Here is a 21219-nt window from a genome sequence, read left to right as displayed (position 1 = left end):
TTTTTTGGATTTATTTTAAACTGAAATGGCAACCAATCCTAATCTAGCTTATAAACAAGTTGGCAATTAGAAGATAAGAAAGCAATAATGCACTGAATAGTCAGTTCAACGGACTATATTTATAAGATGCCTTCTAAAAATATGTAGAACATATCAATTTCTGTGACATTCAATAATCTGTGACATTGTGATTCCTTAGATGTATGGAGGGTAGAGGTAAGGAGAGTCATCTTATATGGGAGAAAAGTTGAAAAAGTGTCCAGTTGTTGCGCTAAATAACAGTTCAAAAATCCTCCACAATGGCGCTGGTGGATGCACAGGGTATGGTATGAATGTAGCAATCGTAGATGAATTGAAGTATGCCGAGTTAAAAAATTTAATGTTATTATCGACTAAAGTAGTTAATTATTGAGAATTTCAACAACTTACGTTGCACAAAATATTGTGGTAAATATAACCTTACTTCCTCGTATCTCCATACTTCCTTGTTTATTTTTCAAGCCTACTCTAACAATATTTATATTTGGCGCTTCTTTTAAGAGTTACCCTGATGCAAATGTGGCGCCATCCTAATTTAATACATTTTGACGACACTTTTTCATATACACAGATGACTCTCCTTACCTCTACCCTCCATACTTAGATGATTTCAGACAGGGAGCCTAGTAATATCAGCATGTGGTCTTGATTTTTGGTATCCCTGGCCTCGTAACTGGCATTAACAAATGATGTTTTTCTTGGACTGAGAAATTGAGGGACCAAGCAGATGGTCCACCTGATGGTCAATGGAAACCCATCAATACGGGGAAAAATAAGTACTTCCCTGGATAAGCTCGGTCACTAATATTCTGATACTGCTATTGTGGTTTAAAGCTCTTCTAATAATAATGAAAATAAACATGTAGTGGGCATAAGAATACCAGTCTCGAGTTTCAATTTTTTAATAATTGCTTTTCTGCATGATCCCTCCAATAAATCTTCACCGGGTGAAAATGGAATTACTTGGACTATATAATTTGTATGAAAAAAAAGTATATTCCAAATCGTTTAAGATATGACTAAGTTACATTAAAAACAACCGAATAGTATATAATATCCTCCTCCATTGTTTATGAATAAGTTATACCCTGGCTAAGGCACCATTTTTTCTCGTAAAAATACGTAAGCCGCTTTTTGCATATCGCTTAAAAATGTTCTTTATTTAAAAAAAATGTAAAAAATGTAAACCTTTTAAAAATTTACCTATAGCCAAGTTAAAGGCAAGCTAAAATACTCAACTAAACAGTAAGTAAACAATCATACCAAAAAAAAATACAACCGATTTGAGAACCTCCTCGTTATTTGAAGTCGATAAAAAATGTATCGCGTGCGGTTCCAGCTCTTCTATAATATATGTGGTTAGCCTGCTGAAGGCACTCCTGTACTAATAACTGTTTCTGAGGAATTGTCTATTACAGACAACTTTGCATACGTTTTATTGGTATAGCCCAAGGTAATACTATCTGCTGAATCTCCAGTACTTCCGCTGGTCTGCTCAGTTACATCCAGATACGTCGAGATGTAGAGCTCAGTCCATTCGTCATCTTGAAGAAACCGTAGATTGGGTTTGGACACATCGGTATAATCGGTATCGTTTCTCGAACATTCGGTGATATCGCCTGGCGTTGGAACGAATGTGTAAACTATCGGTCTCGCTTTATCATAGCCGAGGCTGAAGAAAATTTTGTCGAGGATTCCAGTAGCTCGGAATATGAAGAACATTATAATGATAGCGACAGCGGACAACAGGCAGTCGCAAGCTCCACCTCTGTTCACAGGACAAGCGCCACCACCGCCACACATAAAGCATTTCAGCCTAGCTGTCACAAGGAAGATTAGGCATATCGGTATAAGCGACAGCAGTTGCAGCATAAACGATATGAAATTGTACAGCGTCTGCAGTATCATGCGAATGAGGTTCTCCAACATTAGTATGGTGGTCATGAACACGCGTACTAACATCTGTACACTGCATATCACAGTTTGGAGCAACGAGTGCACCGTGCGACACATGTTGGACTTCAGTTTTTTCAGTTCTGGTCTAAGACGTCGTGTGATGGGTTTCCTTCTGGCGGATTAACCTAAAAAATACCTTTCTTTATAATCACACTTAGTAAAGGTTTGTCACATTTGACTGCGCAGTATTGCTATTGTCAACTTTAATAGTTTAGATAATTACAAACTAGATTTAGAAATTAAAGTCGTAAGTAATTAACCTCCTCAGTATTCGTGCAAAACCGCATTACTTATTTCCCATTCCTTATTAGTTTAGCCGGTGGAGATTTATTTATCTTATTACAATATATGTCATGTTAATCATTAAAATACATGTACAAAAAAGTGGTTTGCGCTGTGGTCTTATAAGGGAGCTTCCGGTTTCGATCCCGGGCAATTCGGGAATTCATTATTTTCGATTTTTTTCTGGTCTGAGCTGGTGGGAGGCTCTTAGGCTGTGGCTAGTTACCACCCTACCGACAAAGACATGCCGCGAAGTGATAAGTGTTCCGGTACAATGTCGCGTAGAAACCGATTAGGGGAAGAGCTTATAACTGCCACGACCCTAACAAGTTAGCCCGCTAGCATCTTTAGGCTGCATCGTCAGTTGAGAGAGATTGCAGTCGAGAGATAACTTGCAGTGGAATAAAAAAAAAATTAGGGTAAGACCAGAAGAGATGAATGGATATTATGAAGAGGTAAAGGAGTGGATACTGAGTTGAATTTAGATAAGGGTTTGTTGGTGTTATGTTAATGATATACTTACTTACTGGTATTTTTTAATTGATAGGTAAAATCTCACGGGGATTAAATCATGTAATAGAAATTAGAACTAAGTTTATACAATTAAAATAGGTACAATAATAAGTTTAAAACATATTAAAATTTAAAAAAAACATTAAGATCTAAATAAAGATAAACTAAAAATGACAAATTATTTTTGATGTTGACAGAATAAGGTTAAGCCAAAAGCCGAAAATTCTAAAAGAGGTTCTGATATCTCAAGAGAGATTATGTTAGAAATCTTTTTTCGTGGTCAAGAGTTTCTGAATAAGTGTAGATGTAGATATTGTTTTGCAGGCGCGATATATTTCACTTCCTTAACACTTAAGTACTTTAGGTTTAATGGCATAAACTCTTACCGCGCCATGTTTATAATATGTAAAACAATATCTTCTGTCCATTCATTGTTGCGCACATACAAAACGGGCATTGTAAGAGCGAGTAGAGGTAACTTAAGTCCGTTGTAAAGGCAACGTCTGTATTTCGTTCTAAGGTACGTTTTAGTTTATTACAAGCAATAAGATATTTAAGGCACAGAATTAACCTTTAACTGTGGACAATGGAGTCACAGTTTATTTCTGATTTCTTAGAATAACTTATATCCTACCATCCCCCGTGGACGTGTCTCAGTACCAAAGACCAGACCAAACGTTTAGTAAAGGCTGAGGTGGCCATGTCCAATGTCATAAACAAACATCGGTCAGGCCGTGCTTGTATTACAAAAAATAAGCGTCCTTGATTAAAGGTTAAGAACCTACAGAACCCACATTCAGCCAATATATTGCATGCAGTGCATTGTGTCCAAACCCAGTGAAAACGCACCGCGCACGTTTCACTTCACACCCGCGGAATTTTGCTAGCTCACCAATTTTCCCATTTTACCCATTTTATGGTAAACCTTTAGAACATTAAAGGTAAAATAATTACTGTCAACTGCGAAATGAAGTGACCAACCGCCGCGCCTGCTCGAAAAATGTTACTAAAGAGGAGTGGTTTATGATGCTTCAATATTAGTCGTGTACACGGTTTCTGTATGTTCTTAAGTCTGTGGTTTAAGGAATCCATTTCGCAGAACCTATATTTGTGCATGTAAGAGTTGCTTCACAGAAACTTGCCTGTAATTGCAGTGAAACTGACGTTGACTAAACGCTGTGTTCGAGATCTGAACAATGCTTTTACGACGACGGTTTCTTAGAACGGTATTCCATTGTGGGATTTTGTTTATTAAGTAAGTAGGTACTACTCACATTCAATATACTATTGAAGTTTATTTACTAAATCTTTTCATAGTGGGCGGTTTCATTATAAAAAACATGCTTACAAAATAAAATAGTTTTTCTAGTTATGTGCGTTTTAAGGAACTAAAATATCACTTGCTTCAACGGTGAAAGAAAACATCCTAAGGAAACCTGCATGCCTGAGAGTTCTACATAATGTTCTCAAAGGTAAGTGGAGTCCACCAATCCACACTGGGCCAGCGTGGTTGACTACGGACTTAGCCCCTTCTTATTGAGTGAGGAGACCCGTGCCCTGTAGTGGGCCGGTAATGGTTTGATATGATGATGATGACTGCCTTTGGTAGGGCAGTTATCCAACTATTATTTTAACGAACTAAAATAGTAGGTAGGTACTCGGAAAACTATTGTTCCATTACTGGACTAAAAGTGTTGTCCAACTTTTTTTGTTGGACCACAGACATTGCTGATTGAAAGAAATTTTTTTAAGTGTTCGACTTCGAGAACACCGTAAGTAGTGATCATTAAAATATTTACACAGCAAACCAATTATCTAAACCTTTATTAATGGTCTCCTAAACATTGGCTTATAACAAAAGACAGAAAATTTTATATTATAAAAAGAAATACTTAACAATGTTGGGAAATATTTTAATAGTTTTTGGTGGTCATTTTATTTTGAAGTTGTTTCATTTATACTTTAGTAACTAAGGTAATCATGAAATCATAAACCTATTTCTTTTTTATGTTAATGTTTGACGAATAATAACAGAAGCAAAATGCTTAGGTTTGTGTAAAGCTTCTCCAATCATTCTTTTCTTGAGCTTGTAACACTCCGGCTACGACCCTTCCCCCGCGCAACTCGCGCACTCCCGCGCAGAGGGGAGTACGAGTGTGCATAAGTAATCGCGATTCACGGCTGAGGTGGACGCGTTAATTATAATCTTCCTACCAAATACATACAAATTGAACTTGATAATAATTAGTTCGTGTGAAGTCTTGTGCCCTTAGTATAGTGCTAAATAACCCCGGATTGGGTAAGTGTTGTAAGATCTAAGATTAAGTTAAGTTAATATCTAGAATTTTCCATGCTACAAACGAACATAACAATATAATGCTTACCTTCACTTGCCTACTGTTCGCCTTTAGTCTTTTGTTATTTGTCAACATTATAATATTAAACTCTTGTTTAATAAGTAATTCAGTTAATAGTAATTAGATTATAGTTATTGAGTCATTATACGTAACCAAAAGGGTGTACTGTGTTCTCCGCTAAATTGCTAATTGAAATTACGCTGCCTTATGCTAAAGTAACCCTTCTGATTACCACAGCCTAGTATAATAAAATGTAAGCACTGATTATCTAAAATATATAATAATTAATAAATGCCTAATTGAGTAGTTCGGTATTTGTTAATAGAACAACATTCCTACAACTGTGTAATTTATAATCAATGTACCTACATATCAATCATTGTATTAACCTAAAACGAATTGTTCGATATTCCTGTTTATTTTGCCTGGACTGCCTCATCTAGATCTTTGCTTGACACTTGCTATGCTTGAGATTGTCACATCAATAGTCAGTAGCGATGTTGCAGTCGAGTTGCAAAATCAGACAATTAGTGAAATGTCTGGTTCTGTGGATTTCAGGGTTTTTCCCACCTACTGCTGCGGAATAATACTTCGGCTGTCTTGTTGGTCCTCTACGTTCCATCTACTCTCCGCAACAGTGCAAGTTAAGTGATGTTAAGTGCCGGATACGGGAATCCTCTACTCTCCGCAACAGTGCAAGTTAAGTGGTGTTAAGTGCCGGATACGGGAATCCTATGAGTGTGCGAGAACCCACCTAAATTCTTATATATTAAGTAAATGGTAGAAATCCTGTTGTGCCAATAAATAATCTGTAATACTATCTAGCTTACGTGTTTCATTAAATAAACTAAAGTGTAACAAGCTGTTAATTAATATTCCTTCGTAGGCTAACTCTGTGTGTAAGTTTCAGAAAACACAACACTCAGTGATGAGACGAATCTATTCACGCCTTAGTGTAGCCGAGGTACGCAAACATTTGGTCAAGAACACCCGTCGATTTAAACACGAAGAAAATTAAGATTAAGCTTCCAGTAGACATCATACATTCACATAATCCACATCTATTAACCGGGCAATAGCCGCAACCGCTCCCACTGCAAAGCAGACATCTCAACTTCGCGGTAATTATAAACACCATGCAAATAGGTATAATCGAACATATCTGGAATATGAACGATATGAAATTATATATGATCTGCAGTATCATTTTTATGAGGTTTTCAGCCATCAGTAAAATGGTCATAACGACTCTTACAAACATTTGGGCAACGCATATTATTGATTGTAAAAGCATGTCCACGACTTGACAAATTGCGTCATTAAAGATTCCTTTTACAAAATTACTAAGAAAGTATTAGTTGCGATTTTGTTGCAAAATATAATTATTAGGTTCCAGTACGATGTCAAACTGAGTTACTTGGTAAAATATCAAGTTATATAATCAGTACACTTGGAGACATTTACATCAGCATGACATGACGTGGAATATCACAGATTAATGATTTGATTACAGAGGTGTGCATAGACACCAAACATCTATCAGAAAGTTATTGATTTAATATTGTTACTATCGTTAAACCAAAGCAGAAAGCATAGATGAATGGCTATCCCATTTTTAACTTCCAAGCTTAAAAAAAGCAAGAGGTGAAGAAGACTTTTGAGCTCAGGTATCTGAGAGTAAATAAACCAAAGCAACCATTTCACTGGCCTCTATTAAAGTACTATTTATATATAAAAGAAAATTTATTTATATATAAATTTCATTGTTTTTTATTGACCCCAGGGTTATCTGACGGGCTGATTTGTGAATCTATACCCTCCAGGGTGCCACCCAAACGCATACCGAAAAATTAATTCAAATCTGTCTAGACAGAGAAGTAACTGTCTACGTGTCCAGCCGTCTAGGAGTTCAGTGACATACACACGCACACAAGAAATATATATATATATAAAAAAAAAAAAATCTATTATCAATGAAAAAATGAAATTTATATTAATTTTTATATGTATTTTTTAAATTATAATTTCTATAATCCTTACTCTTAATTTGATAAAACATCTTTAGACATATTCAACTTATTAGGACTAACTGAGAAGAGTAGGGTAAAGATCCCCTCCTAGGCAATCGGAAGATTCGTTTTATTTTAACTTCAAGTCTCCAAAAGGTAGTTCAAAAATAGGAAAATATAGGGTACTAATAAAAAATATACAGAGACGTTAACATATTTATTTAAATGCAAATATCATCTAGAATTTAGTAAATAAAATAATTATTAATTCTAATAACAACATTAAACAAGAAAGCAGTGCGCTTTTAAACAACACAACATTGTTTTGTCTCTACCACTCGTTCAGTGCATATTATGTGTGAAAGCAAGACAAATAAGAAATGGCCATAACTCTTACACAGCACTTTAAAACATTATTTATTCTTCTCGTAAGCTTGAAACGATTTTAGTGTTTTTTTTTTGTTTTCTTCACTTGAACGTAGTTGGAGCGTAGCCGCTAAAATCGTATATTGTGAAAGAAAAAGTAAATAAGTAATAATCAGCAAGTGAGATAATGGGCCACAAGTCTTTGATTTTTATTGAGTTTCTTCCGTTTTTCCTCCGAAAGACTGTTCTAGGTCGGTACTTACGTACTGTTTTGTGTATTCTCATATACATTGATGCTGTTACAATTGCGGGTCAGTGGTTTATTAATCTAAAAAAGTAGTAATGAAAGAAAAAATAAATTGAAAAAAACGCTTATTATAAATTTGAAACTAAATAAAAATTCCCCTGGTGTACTCCCACCAGGTAAGCATGTATTTTGTGTGCCGATTTAATAAAAAATATATTAAAAGAAAAAAAATACTCTGCAATTATTTAAAAAAATGCATTGCCGATCAGAACATGCTGCTGCAAACCAACTTCTTTGACTATTTGTTGCACATATTTTAATGATAGCTTTTTAATTAGTACTTTTTGCAATTCATAAACCACCGAGTTTTCAACCTATTCGATTGCCTGAGAGTTTACACGATTTGTATGAAATCATAACAGTGCCATCTAGTTGCAATACTGGAAAACCATGTCGTCAATAGATGCCGTTTTAGTCGGTAATAAAAATTGAGACAAAATTTCTTAGACTTTGGGCCCTTAGCTTATAAGACCATAATGTCTGAAAGAGCTGTGCTGGAGTACGGACGCATTGGAGAGTGTTGACTTTTATAAAGTTACAGCTTGTAGGCCTGACGCATCATCAGGTCGAAATAGCAGTCGTTGTCGATAGACACGCTTATACCACTGTAGTAGTTCATGAATTCTTCCAATGTTATCTGTAAAGAAAAAATTGAGGCATTTAAAATATATTATTTGAAAAACTATATAATAAAGACTATGACAAGACACCAGAAAATATCTTTGCGCCAGCTGAGTCTCAATAAGAGACTTAAGTATATCGCAAATTCACAAGCAAAAAACACATCCACCGACACAATGTCAATGAATTAAAAACTATTCATATATTTATTAAATAAGAATTATAATTAATAGCGCATTTGTAAAGGTGCTTATGATTTAATAAAATATCTGGCACATATCAAGTTATATTTAAAGTTCAGTTGTTCACATACTTTATAATATTACTGTAACATAAATGTATCACGTCATCATATAAAAAATTATGTTGTCATATCAAGTGATGGACGTTCACAGCTTCGATGAAAGCACTACCGATCCAGCTTGGAGAAGCGTGATGGGTCGACGACCTAATCTCTCCCCCATGGAAGGGGAGGTCTTTATCCAGAAGGGCATTCATTGTCTGATTATAGTTGCTGCGTAAATGAGGGTTGAATGTAATATTGTATGTAATAATGTAATAAAACACATCTTTCTACCATCTGCCTTCTGCGCATCCTTAGTTATTTTGAACATATCACAAGACGCGGAAACGAGAGTATTGAAAAGTTGATAGTGGTTATAAATGTAGAAGGCAAACATCCCCGTGGCAGGTTTCCAACGCGGTGGTCAGATCAACTAAGAGAAACTGGTGCCCGGACCTTCTATAAGACAATACAAATGACCAAAGGCAGGCCGCGATGGAGAGAGATCAAATATGACAAGATTACTCGCCATACCAGTGATCACGATCCTCAGTCATGAGGGACAGACCAAAGAGAGAGAATGTAATAAAATTCCTTACTTTTCCATCTACTACGCCCTCAGTTTCAAAGTTGGCAAGGAATCTCTTCAAGATCACGTCTGCCGTTTCCTCGCCACTCATGTATCTGAAAGAGAAAACTCGAAACTTAAGCAGGGTTTTTATTTTGCTTTGTGATGATACAGTCTACGATGGTAGCTGGCTTACCTGTTAGGGGTATGGCATATACCACGTGTAACAGATTTAACAAATAATATTAAAGGATGCCTAAGTATGTTTAATAAGGAATCACCCTGTAAATATATTAAATCAATAGAAGCATACTTATTTTTCCATACAAACTAATTCAACACATTCCAAATATTTACTTATGGCAACCCTATTGAATATAAAAGACCGACACGAGCATAGTACCTACGCTACGCGACGCGTACCTAATAAAGTGACAAGAGTCACATGATGTTAATTTTGCATGTGATGTCAGGGCTGTATCTGATTTCATTCGGTAAAAACTATGGCAGTGGCTTACTCAAAACTATTAGGTTTTCGGTCTCACAGATAAGTGCGATGCAGGATTTATGTGGCGCCATCTAGTTCGGTAATGTGGAGACCGCTACAACCGTATTCGAGTGCCAAGTGTGAGATTATCTTCCTACGTTTACTTAATCGATTGCGTGAAAGTTTACTACGATTTTTATGGTATCGAAAGAGCGCTATCTAGTGACAGTACGGTTTCCCAATATTGGCACCAGATGGCGTTTATTCGATGCAATAAAAATTTAGTAAACTTTCACGAAAACGAATAAGTAAACGTATTTAGAAAATCTGACACTGGGCACTCTAATCTGCCGTCGCCACCCGCTTGAAAAGTTATATTTTGTCAAGTCTGTCTGTCTGTCTGGCTACAGAACTCACCTAGGGTACGCCGTGGCTGCGTAAACTTTTCGGACATCTTCAATACTGATAGCGCCATCCCCAGTTTTGTCCAGCTTCTTGAAGGCCTGTTCCACTATAGCTCGACGGGAGTCAGACATCGGTGGCTGTAAGGACCGCAGTTAGTTTAGGTAAAGTCCGATTTAAACGTAACGTCGTCACTGAAGCTGCGAGTGTAGCTTTGCGCAGGCTAGACAGATGACTATCTGTCTAGCCTGCGCCATCATCATTATGACAAATTTTTCAAAAAAATATCTTTTTTTTTGCAGAAATTAAAGGTTCGGTAGACATAATTGCATATATTTTTTTTATATTTCTTGCGAATCAGTCTATCTTAGTACCCATAACACAAGCTACGCTTACTTTGGGGCTAGATGGCGATGTGTGTATAATCGTATTATATATTAATACTTTCTATCCGGAAAATTAATGCTTCCCAAGCGATTTGCGAAAAACTGAATTTCAAGTCGATGAGCTATAACTGACGAAATGATGACCTATGGCTCTGAAACATGGTCGTTAACTATGGGCCTCATAAGAAGGCTTAGAGTCACTCAGCGGGCGATGGAGAGAGCTATGCTCGGAGTATCTCTACGCGATCGAATCAGAAATGTGGAGATTCGTAGAAGAACCAAAGTTACCGACATAGCTCAACGAGTCGCGAAGCTTAAGTGGCAATGGGCCGGGCACATAGTTCGGAGAAAGGATGGACGTTGGGGTCCCAAGGTGCTGGAATGGCAGCCCCGTACTGGTAAGCGCAGCGTTGGTCGACCCCCAACGAGGTGGACAGACGACATTAAGCGCGTCGCAGGTAGCCGTTGGATCCAAGCGGCTCAGAATCGTGGAACTTGGAACTCCCTACAAAAGACCTATGTCCAGCAGTGGACGTCTATCGGTTGATGTGATGATGATGATGATGATGAGCTATAACTAAAGCTATAGTTTGCCGTAGCTCGAGCTCGAAATTAGATTGAAAAAATAAAATGCAATTAACAAAAATAGATTTTCAGACTTATGCTATGATTTATTTTCAGCGCAGGTAACACCGCGAGGCGTTTATAATACTAATTTTAAATAAAACCCAGTACACAACTTTTCGAAATCTACAATAAGATGTTTTATTTTATAACAGTTTTATTTCAACTACTTTCACTACGTGTTTTTGTCATATACGCCATAATGGATTTATACTGACGTCAGGCCACAATTGTATGTCACGCAAATCCTACGGATGCAATAGCCATGCGTAGATGGGTAAAACAGATTAAAAGACGACCTTCGCGGTATTACCGCGCTGCATTCCGACTAAATGGATCGAAGCTCCTATGTTGGTGTCATATTGGATTTGTCTTTGTCATATAGCCTAAGACAAGCGGAACGCTTTGTTACAACAAACCGTATTTTGGTGTCATAATCGTCATATTGGATTCGTAGTGACGTCACAACCTATCACGGAACGCTTATCCGCAACAATAACATAGTTTAGTAAAGGAAAAATAGTCGACCTAATTCCGCTTGGCACTCGGACGGTTCGTAACCCTTACTTAAGCCTTAAACCGCGTCCACACGTTACGTTTTCGTGAAACATGCCTATTATTATTAATACTAAAAACTGTTTGTTTATCAATACTTAACATGAAATGCCCAGATATTAAACGGTTCCCGCAGGATTAAAAAAATAACACCAAAGCAGACACAAGCAAAGTCGCGGTCAACAGCTAGCTTTTTTTTAATGTTTCACTTACTCGAATCTGCCTTAAGAATTCATCGAGACTAATCGATCCACTTTTGTCGGTGTCGAATTTGTCAAACAATTCGTCTGCATCCTGAAAAAGACAAAGTTAAGGCACCAATAAATTTTTATGTGTATGTTTGGTTGTTTTATCCGCGAATACCACGCTTACCATATTAAAACATGAGATAGACTCGTTACGATGCCGCGTAGGAACCGATTAGTGGCATATATTATAACTCCAATACCCCTCTATCATGTTAGCTCGCTACTATCTTCATGGGCCTTTTTATCCCCAATAAATAAATTGTAAATAATGTAAAATGAAAATAGAAATTAATAAAAACATTGATAAATAAAATTTCATAATGTCTCAAAGTTAATAAACATTTCTTACCTCTTGGGGAAGCTCTAAGCCAGTCTCTTTGATGCCATTTAGGAACTCTTCTTTGTTCAGCTGTTTGCTGCCATCATCATCCATCCTTCGGAACACCCTGTGTGAAAACACATTACGTAATAAGTATATAATCATATCAAATCAGGAATTAGGAGATCCGTACAATGAAAAGAGTTCCAAACCTAACAGCACCTGCAGCTGAAGTGGCAATGGGTGGGGCACTTAGCTCCGATGGACGTTAGAGTCCCAATGTGCTGGAATTGCGACCTTGCACCGGTAAATGCAGCGTTGGTAGACGCCTAAGGAGTTGGACGGACGACATTAAGCTAGTCGCAGGGAACCGCTGGACCCAAGCGGCACAAGATCGCGGTATTTAGAACTCCCTAAAAAAGACCTATGTCCCGCCGTGGCTGTCCGTTGGTTGATATAATGTTGTTGATGAAACATAACCAGTATATATTTGGTGGTGTAAAGTTGACAGCTGTGAAGTTTTCCTGCATGACTTTCCACTTACGCGGGACGAGATAGATGGTAGACGGTGGAAGTAAAAATAATTTTACAACTGATAAACTGACCTTCCAAGTCCGACGATGCCTGACGCACCGCGCGACAAGCATAGGAGACGCAGTTTCTCGAGCGGATCGGTGGTAGAGTTGACAGCTCTTGAGCTTTTCTGCATAAGCTCTTCATCTACACGGGAGGACGGAGACTGCGGACGGTGAAAGGCTACTGTAGAGGAAAGAAAACAAACTTCAGAATTGTTAACAGTTTTTACCGCGCCTTTGTTACTAACTATCTAGATCCTAGATTACAATAATACATTAAAAAAAGGATCCATCTTCAATGTGTTGTTATCATTATTAACCCATTAAAGTTTGGGACTTATGTCACTGGAATTCTCAAGACTCAAAAGCAATACATAGACGCGCCGAAAACCGCGCGTCGTTGGGCATCTCGACGCCGCGCGCCGCGCCGCATCGCCGCCTTTGGCACGCGACGTGTAGTCATGACCTTATTCTAACCAATCAATAGGTATACGCTACACATTCTGTGCCATCGTTTCATTATTCATTAACAAAACGATACGGTAGTCAAGGTTTTAACAAATACTAACCAAGACATCAAAACTCCTAGGTTTGCTTATATTTTATGAGCTTTACACAAATCAAAACTTCTTTGTACAAAAGGCCTTAAACTGCTGTTGGTCTAGTGGTTAGCATGTTCCACAACGGATCACTAGGTCTTGGGTTGGATTCCCAAGAATTCCATTCCAAAATGGGCCTATAATTGTATCATCATCATCAGGCCATCATTATAAACCTCTTAAAAGCCGACTACAGCGCATGTTTCGTTTTCGGCGCCTCTATGTATTGCTTTTGAGGTGCATAAAAGTCAACAACACATATTAATAAGGGTTTAAGCCAATTGCATAAAAGTTCACAAATCATTCATTAATGATTTTTTGAAATATGAAAGATGATTAAATTGATAAACTCTTATATATTTTTATGATTCTGAGATGATCCCACCACTAACTTCGCTAGGAAATTACTTAGTTTTGCACATTATGACATTAGAATTGTGGGTTTCAAACTTTAGAGTAAAGTTTTTACATTGTAAATGTGATTACATTTATTCTGCATAAGGGTTGTTTGTAATATAGAGTAGGTAATCGGTAAAATAACATATTTCTAGCAAGGTGGAAAAGCAGCGTTCATTTGCAAATAATTTAGACATACGATAACAGGGCAGAAAATTGGTGATTTCTGATTTGTTCAAGCTTTAAGCTTTTACAATTATTTTTATTACATTTGCAAATAACTGAGAGAGATGGCTTAAACTCACTACCATTTACACAATTTTATGTAACATATATATTTATATATATAAATACATATGCATCGAAAGTGTCTTCTATGGGCCCTGTTTGGCTAAAGTTATATTTGACTTTGACTTAAAGAGGCACAGGGCAAAAAATCTAGGGAGTTTAGAATTTAATGAAATTAGATGTGTGCATTGTCCTAGTATATTTATTTTATTTATTTATTTTATTCTTAGAAAAATGAAATTTAGGAATGAAACCAAAGACCATATTATCCACAGATGATGATACAAATCAGACAATCAATAGCATGATCTAAAACTATTTTACATACTATTATTTTACTACCCATTACTCTTACTACAAGTTAATTGTCAGATTGAAGCACAGCTTTAGTGTTACTTTGTAGAAAAATAATAATAAACAATAATAATAATAATAATTATATATATATGGACTCATTGGTTTATTATTTTAGTGGAACTTTGTGGAACTTTGTATATATATATATATATATAATGGCCCACTACAGGGTACAGGTCTTCCTCTCAGAATGAGAAGGGTTGGGGATGTAGTTGAGAAGATTATGGAGAACTCTCAGACAAGGAGGCATCCTCACGTTTTCCTTCACCGTTCAAAGCAAGTGATATTAAAATTTCTTAAATTAAATACACAAACGCCTACATGACTAAAACAAATTTGAATTTATAGTTAATTCATAGATTTGTTTAATTATAAAATAAACAATTAGTTATACAATAAAAAAAACTGTAGTTATGAATGGCTATATATAACCAGGTTATCTCATAGCCTTGCTTATTTTTGAATTAGGGGGCTGTTGGAACCCCTATTGCTTTAGTTGTAAGATAAGTTACATAATAATTATCAACAGCATCTAACAGCAGTGGTGGGTTTTCTTTAAACTAAAATTGGTTATGCTAGCAATATCTGTGCACACTCCAGACAAGCTAAGGTGTCGCTGTCGGAGGACACATCATGGAGTACATAGTTTCTAAAGACTCTAAGATTGGCCTATTTAATTGAAAAAGTTTTTGGTTCAGTGATTGAACCCACACCTGGCAATATTGAATGACCTAAGATACTTCTTAGTACCTTTTTACTAATATTTAATGACTTAACATACTGAAATCCGATTGATTACTCTTTTAACAGAGAAGGTCTAAAAGTTAAACAAGAGAAAAAATCCTTCTGTGCATTTCAAAACTGGTTTTTGTTTATTGCAATAAATAACCCCGCAAATCGATTGCAAACCTACATTTATTATTTACCTCATAGAACATTTTTCACGAAAAAATCCAGCAAAGGACATGAAAAGCCGAAAATAATAATCTTCCCAAACTTCGAAGTAATATTTTCTAGGAGCCGGTAACAAAATAATGTTCAATAGATTAGATTTATTTCAATACTTACTATTGGAATTGGTTGTAGACTTAAACATTTTTTTCACTTATCAAAGTACTAACTAATAGTTTGCAATTTCGTTAAAACATTCACAATAAGTCCGGACACCGACTATTCTAATTTACAAATTTTTATGGTAAAAATTTTAAAACGTACGTCCCGTCACCTTTTACTGTCGCAGCAAACGCCACAGACGAATAACCTAGTCCAAAACTGTCAAACGAGTAACCGCCAATTGAATTGATTCCGGGCCGGCGCACTGCGCAAAACGTGTCCAAAATATTAACACTTTTTAAAAATATGAAACTACTTCTAAAGTACCTGGTACTCTGTATATTTTCATCATAATAAGTACATTTGGATAATTAATTATCTAGTTGGTATCATAGTTGGGTATCGAAGAGCAAACAAATTATTATTCCACAATTTCACCACATATTTTCTATGAACTTAACATAGGTACCTATTAACAGGCCTGGTATGACTATACTAAGATAGTAGTATAAAAGTATACTCTAGGTAGGTATTTACTTGGATATACAAAAGGTTACACTTGCATGTTGCGAAATGAAATTCAGGCAAAGACAGGCAGGTATCTATATTACCTGACTATTTTTCCGATACGAAAAAAAGGAAAGTATCTTTATTGATTTAACAAGTTGCGCACCAATGCGGGTTAAGAATATCCTTCTTTTAATTTTTCACAAAAGTTAACCAAGGGCATGACGCGAATATTTTTCAAAGGATAACCTTTATTACAAAAGAAAGTACACATCGTCAGTCTGTGTACCGCTATATTACTCTTTACAGCTTACAGTATTTAATTACTTTTTATAAGGTAACGGCTGAAGGAAGAGAATGAAAGAAGACACGTTGTACCGACCCCACACAGCTTGGGATAAGGAATTGAAGGTTGTATTGAATCAAAAATAATTAGGGTACGGTAATCCTAAACCGATTTAAATAGAAATTTTCAGCTAGATAAGAATATAACTTTTACACTCTTTGCCACAATATAAAAATATAAATTTTGCGCAGACGCATGCCTAGTTTGAAATAATAATTCATGCAGGCTGCACAAAACAAAGCCCGCATTTTAGGTAAATTTGTGTCACGTCACACTTATTTTTATACTATTCTCGTGAACGAAAGGTACCGTTAATTTATGTATCATTTTGAGTATGTAAAGCTGCAAGTGATGGCAAAAACATTTGGGAATAATAAAAATTCACGAATCTGGTGGCCTAACCCTGATGGTACCCAAATTTAGAGCGATATGAAGCATACTGAAACTAAGATTTACCCCCTACTAAATCTATTTCGGGTTAGATTATTTATAAATTCTTAAATATTTATTTTACTTTCTCATCTGTCGACCCAAATACAAATTTTCATCGATATAACATAAAATATGATGGACTTTCACTTATTTCCGATAGCAGTTTCCCAATAGCCATAGCATTGGCCAATTTCAACCACATTGGCCGATTTTCAAATATTTTAATGCACAAGTGTGGGTGGAAAAACAAGTACACTCTCTTTTCCGATGGGACGGCAGCTCGGAAACGAAATAGAATAAATAAATCCGACAAAAAAGGATCAGGCGCAGGTTCTTGTCATGCTCTCCAAGGCAGAGGGATGAATCAGCACTAATTTTCAAACTCCAGGGTGCTCGTACTAAGAACTTTTTGAAAGAAAAATATAATAAGTAACTTTTTGGTGGCCCGACATGTGGATCGAGCAGTGGCGTGCACTGAGTTATTTACCAGGGTATGCCTACAGCAGGAAGATTGCATCAAATGGCAAAAATCTTACTCCTATACGAATTATACATAAATTTTAGGGTAGGCAGTGCTTTTGTGTATGTACGAAATGCACGCCACTGGGATCGATCCCAGGACCTGGTAAATTGCAGTTTGTAGTGACAACCATTAGTCCAACGAAGAAGTTATCTATAGGAGGAAGTCAATAAGGTACTTACCAGCAGAGTTCATGATATTGAGAGTGTTGTCTTTATCCTTCGACTTGTCAGCCTTGTTGTTGGTTGGAGCGTTGTTGTTGTCGTAGTTGAAGCAGGCTGCAGACAGAATAAACTATTAATATTTTTAATTATAATCGCTATAATGTTCCTAAATAGCTTGGACTAAAAATAAGCTTTGGAAAAATCATTACAACTTTATTATTCGATCACCCTTTGGAAAAATCATTACAACTTTATTATTCGATGTGTGCCTAATAACGAACCATAGATGTCTTATTTGCAAAAAAAAATATGAAAAATTGTTTAAAAAAACTTTCCGAAAATTCTTAAAAAGTATGTAGTTTTTTCATATTTAGAAACCATTTATTTTTTATTTATGTGGTCGGGGGTTTCCTGCGGGTGTCGTATTAGACGATTAAGGAGATAGGGTAGCAGCATCCTCTGTGCTACGAGTACCATCTACTGCTATCACCAACTCGACCGTCCACTATGGTGATGGAAACCGTATCCCGTTGAGAGAGGCCTCTAGTCCAGCGTAGTGGACTATTATATGCTATAGATGAGATTACAGTTAATGGGTTGGTGAAGTGAAATAAAACAAAGTTATGGCCTTTACAGTCGTTTTTTTATAAAAACAAAGGGGCTTAATAATTTTTTTTATATCACGAAATGAGAGCTGGGAACAATATCGCATATTCCTATTTACTTAAACCTTATTACGTAATAAAACCCGTTATTGCGGGTATGTCTTTTAACAATTAACCTAATTAGTTTTAAACGCTCGTCAAGGGAAATTATAGCAATTTCCTGCCTACTGTAGAATTTGGCTCTCTTATGAGCTTTTCATTTAGTGTACTGTACAATTCAGCTGAAACTTATCTACTTTGGTTGTAAATAGGTCATTTAGGTCACGCAACGCGAGTTAAGGGTCACCACTGATACTACTAAAGTACCTACCTAAATATATTTTTTTGGTATGCAGGATGTTTCAAAATCATCAGTTTTTTTATTGGTGCCAATTCTATGTATACATTGGCACACGTAATACACGTTTGGTATTACGTGTGCCAATGTTGCTTTGGTAATACACGTCTTAGCTTAACTTAATATTGGTGTATAAAAATAGTTGTAGGCTTTTCCAGAGACTACAGTGTGAAAAGTACAGCACTACTTAGGGGCCTGTATATTTAGTTTAGTTCAAAGATCTATGTAGAATAAAATCAGCAACATTATCTGCTTGTATACTATATCTAGCTATCTATCTTTCATGTATTGTCGTATGCTGGGGTGCTATGTCGGCTGTCAGTTATGGAATTCTTTTAACCGTAAAACTTATTATGCAACTTTTAAAGCGTAATCAAGTACAAGAGAAAAACTCAGATGAAGAGGATGATGAAATTCTTAGGTAAATAATATTATCACATAGGTACTGAAAATCGTAATCATAAAGTGGTGTCTAGCCTGAACATAAATTCTATTGAAGGAAATCGATATGGCCTCATAAAGTTCAGGTCATTATAGCTTCGTGACGAGCGTCATAACATATCGTATCAATCTATCTATTTTATAATGGCTCAGGGCGAATTGTAATGTAAAATGGCAATCACTAAAAGCAACAATTATATATCGTGTTTGTACTGACACTGCGCTCTATAAAATATTGAAAAACATTGATTATAAAAACAAGAATGGATTTTTTGGGACAAATAAAACAAAATTAGGTAAGGACAGGGCAGGTTGCAAAGGGCTCCACCGACAAGTCCAGAACATCAGTGCGAGAAACCCAGAACGCTCAAGTCAAGCAATAAAACTACAACTATCACGCAGCGTAGGTAGTGCTTTATAGTCTACCTACAAATTCTTCAATAGCACAACACAACAAATGCAGGTTTTTTTAATCGTACTGAAAGTTCCAGTCGTCCAAACTAACTGGTAAGCTGTAGTGTAGATCTCTGCTATAGTGGTTACAATTGCAAGCGCCACAAGACCGAGGAATGTGAAAATTCCTACAAAAGATTTAAGACCAGCCGTGGACTTCCATCGTTCTATTTGGTAATGATGAGCTATCTCAACGTGATCAAATCAGAAATGGGGAGATCCATAGAAGAACTAGAGTTAGCGACATAGCTCAGCGAGTCGCGAAGTGGCAATGGGGGGTCACATAGCTCGGAGAACGGATGGACGTTGGGGACCCAAGGTGCGGAAATGGCAACTCCACACCGTTAAACGCAGCGTTGGACGACATCAAACGAGTCGTGGGGAACCGCTGGGAACAAGCGGCCCAGTATCGTGAAGTTCAATCGGTTGAAGTGGTGATGATGATGAGCATAATAGCCTCATAAATTGTAAAAATTGATCCATTATGCTTAAAACCCATCTCCATCAGCAGCAGCAGCAGCAGCATTATTTTTGAGACAGTAGATCTCTACTGTCTCTAGAATAATGACCCAATCCAGACGTCCTTACTAACTGCTTTAGCTATGAGTCACTGCGTTTATTTACTTTATTATATGAAGTTAAAAACGTAGGTAATCAACTACGACGGTAACTCTATTATTAGCTACATCTACTTTAAAACAATCTAGATCCCAGATAACGAGTGTAGTTTTTAAATCACCTAGACTAGAACATGTTAGCGTGAGCTATATAGGGCTAGGGTTATCAACTCGCCGAATCGCCAACATGGAATTTTCAAAATAAATGACAATGTGTCTTTAAGTGTCCCGCAAGAAGATTTTCTAGAGTACTTAATTGTCTTTTTCTTGACGATATAGTTACAATTGAGTGACCAGGCAGATGCCCCACTTTATGGTAAGTGGAAAACCATCGCCTATAAACTGGACAACACTCTGCAGGGCATGTAAGGATCACGTCTTGCTATGCGCCGCCCTGTGTCCATCAACTTGAAGCCTAGGTGTTAAGCCTCATAGTGTTGTAATTACAACGGCAATCACGCCCTTCAAACTGAAACACAACATTGCAACCTAGCTGCTTAGCGGTAGAAAAAAGCATGTTAATTTGTTTTAGCTTTTGCAACAATATAGTGTAGGTACTAGCGTACCCAGCCCACTTCGCCGGGCTAGATTTTGCTTTATTTTATTTAAACAATAAACTTACATCATTAAATTTTTAATTTAGATCTCATAATATATTAAATCATTTATTTTAGTTTGACCAAACTTCACAGGATTACTCGCCAGGTCAATCCGGAGATTCCTCGAAAGTTTCATTGAAATCGGTTCAGCCGTTTCGGAGCCTATACGGAACATACCCACACACTTTCTCTTTTATATATATAGATGTAAATAGGTTTGTTATACCAAGTGTCCATTACAATATCAAAAATGTTAATATTTTTTATTAATGTAAAATGATAAGTTTTTCTTTTAAGTCCGAGAATTATTGTAAGTATGGGTAGGAATTAGATATTATAGATAATGTTTAAGGATGTACCTATTGTTTGACAATTGGAGACGGTCGATTCACAGTCACGGTCTAGCAAATCGCACTAGGTAGTTATATGAGTAAACCAAGCCCACGCAATTAATTCCAAATAGGCCAATCCATATCAATTCGTATAAGGTAAGCATACACTACTGTATTTTAAAAAACAAATAAATATATTATGTGCAATTCGGCATA

At 36.5% G+C, this 21219-nt stretch overlaps 2 protein-coding genes and 1 long non-coding RNA gene across 7 annotated transcripts in view; 1 reads left to right on the top strand and 2 right to left on the bottom strand.

Annotated features, from left to right (window-relative positions):
• Window positions 1-1259: 1259 nt before the first annotated feature.
• LOC120625865 lies at window positions 1260-2104 on the bottom strand. Its single transcript, XM_039893115.1, has one exon. The coding sequence runs from the start codon at window positions 2050-2052 to the stop codon at window positions 1399-1401; it is 654 nt and encodes a 217-aa protein (XP_039749049.1). The 5' UTR covers window positions 2053-2104; the 3' UTR covers window positions 1260-1398.
• Window positions 2105-4882: 2778 nt separating this feature from the next.
• LOC120625819 lies at window positions 4883-5972 on the top strand. The gene is made up of 2 exons (XR_005658827.1): window positions 4883-5089; window positions 5706-5972. It is a non-coding gene; the product is annotated as an uncharacterized LOC120625819 (long non-coding RNA).
• Window positions 5973-7368: 1396 nt separating this feature from the next.
• The window catches only part of LOC120625746 (calcyphosin-like protein), a 60901-nt gene continuing 47050 nt past the window's right edge, over window positions 7369-21219 (bottom strand). For 4 of the 5 annotated variants that reach the window (XM_039892927.1, XM_039892928.1, XM_039892930.1 and 1 more), the window contains exons 2-8: window positions 17578-17673; window positions 12928-13081; window positions 12353-12449; window positions 11969-12049; window positions 10206-10330; window positions 9333-9417; window positions 7369-8466 (exon numbers count right to left, since the gene is read on the bottom strand). In XM_039892927.1, the coding sequence (XP_039748861.1) occupies window positions 8365-8466; window positions 9333-9417; window positions 10206-10330; window positions 11969-12049; window positions 12353-12449; window positions 12928-13081; window positions 17578-17673 (740 nt within the window). In that variant the 3' untranslated portion in view covers window positions 7369-8364. Of the gene's footprint in view, window positions 8467-9332; window positions 9418-10205; window positions 10331-11968; window positions 12050-12352; window positions 12450-12927; window positions 13082-15605; window positions 15778-17577; window positions 17674-21219 lie in introns of those variants that run through there. The other variant, XM_039892929.1, reaches the window with a different exon arrangement.

This window comes from Pararge aegeria, chromosome 8 (genome assembly GCF_905163445.1).
Source record: "Pararge aegeria chromosome 8, ilParAegt1.1, whole genome shotgun sequence".
Taxonomy (NCBI): Eukaryota; Metazoa; Arthropoda; class Insecta; order Lepidoptera; family Nymphalidae; genus Pararge; species Pararge aegeria.
Note: the sequence above shows the minus strand (reverse complement) of the source record. Positions and strands in the feature narration are given on the sequence as shown.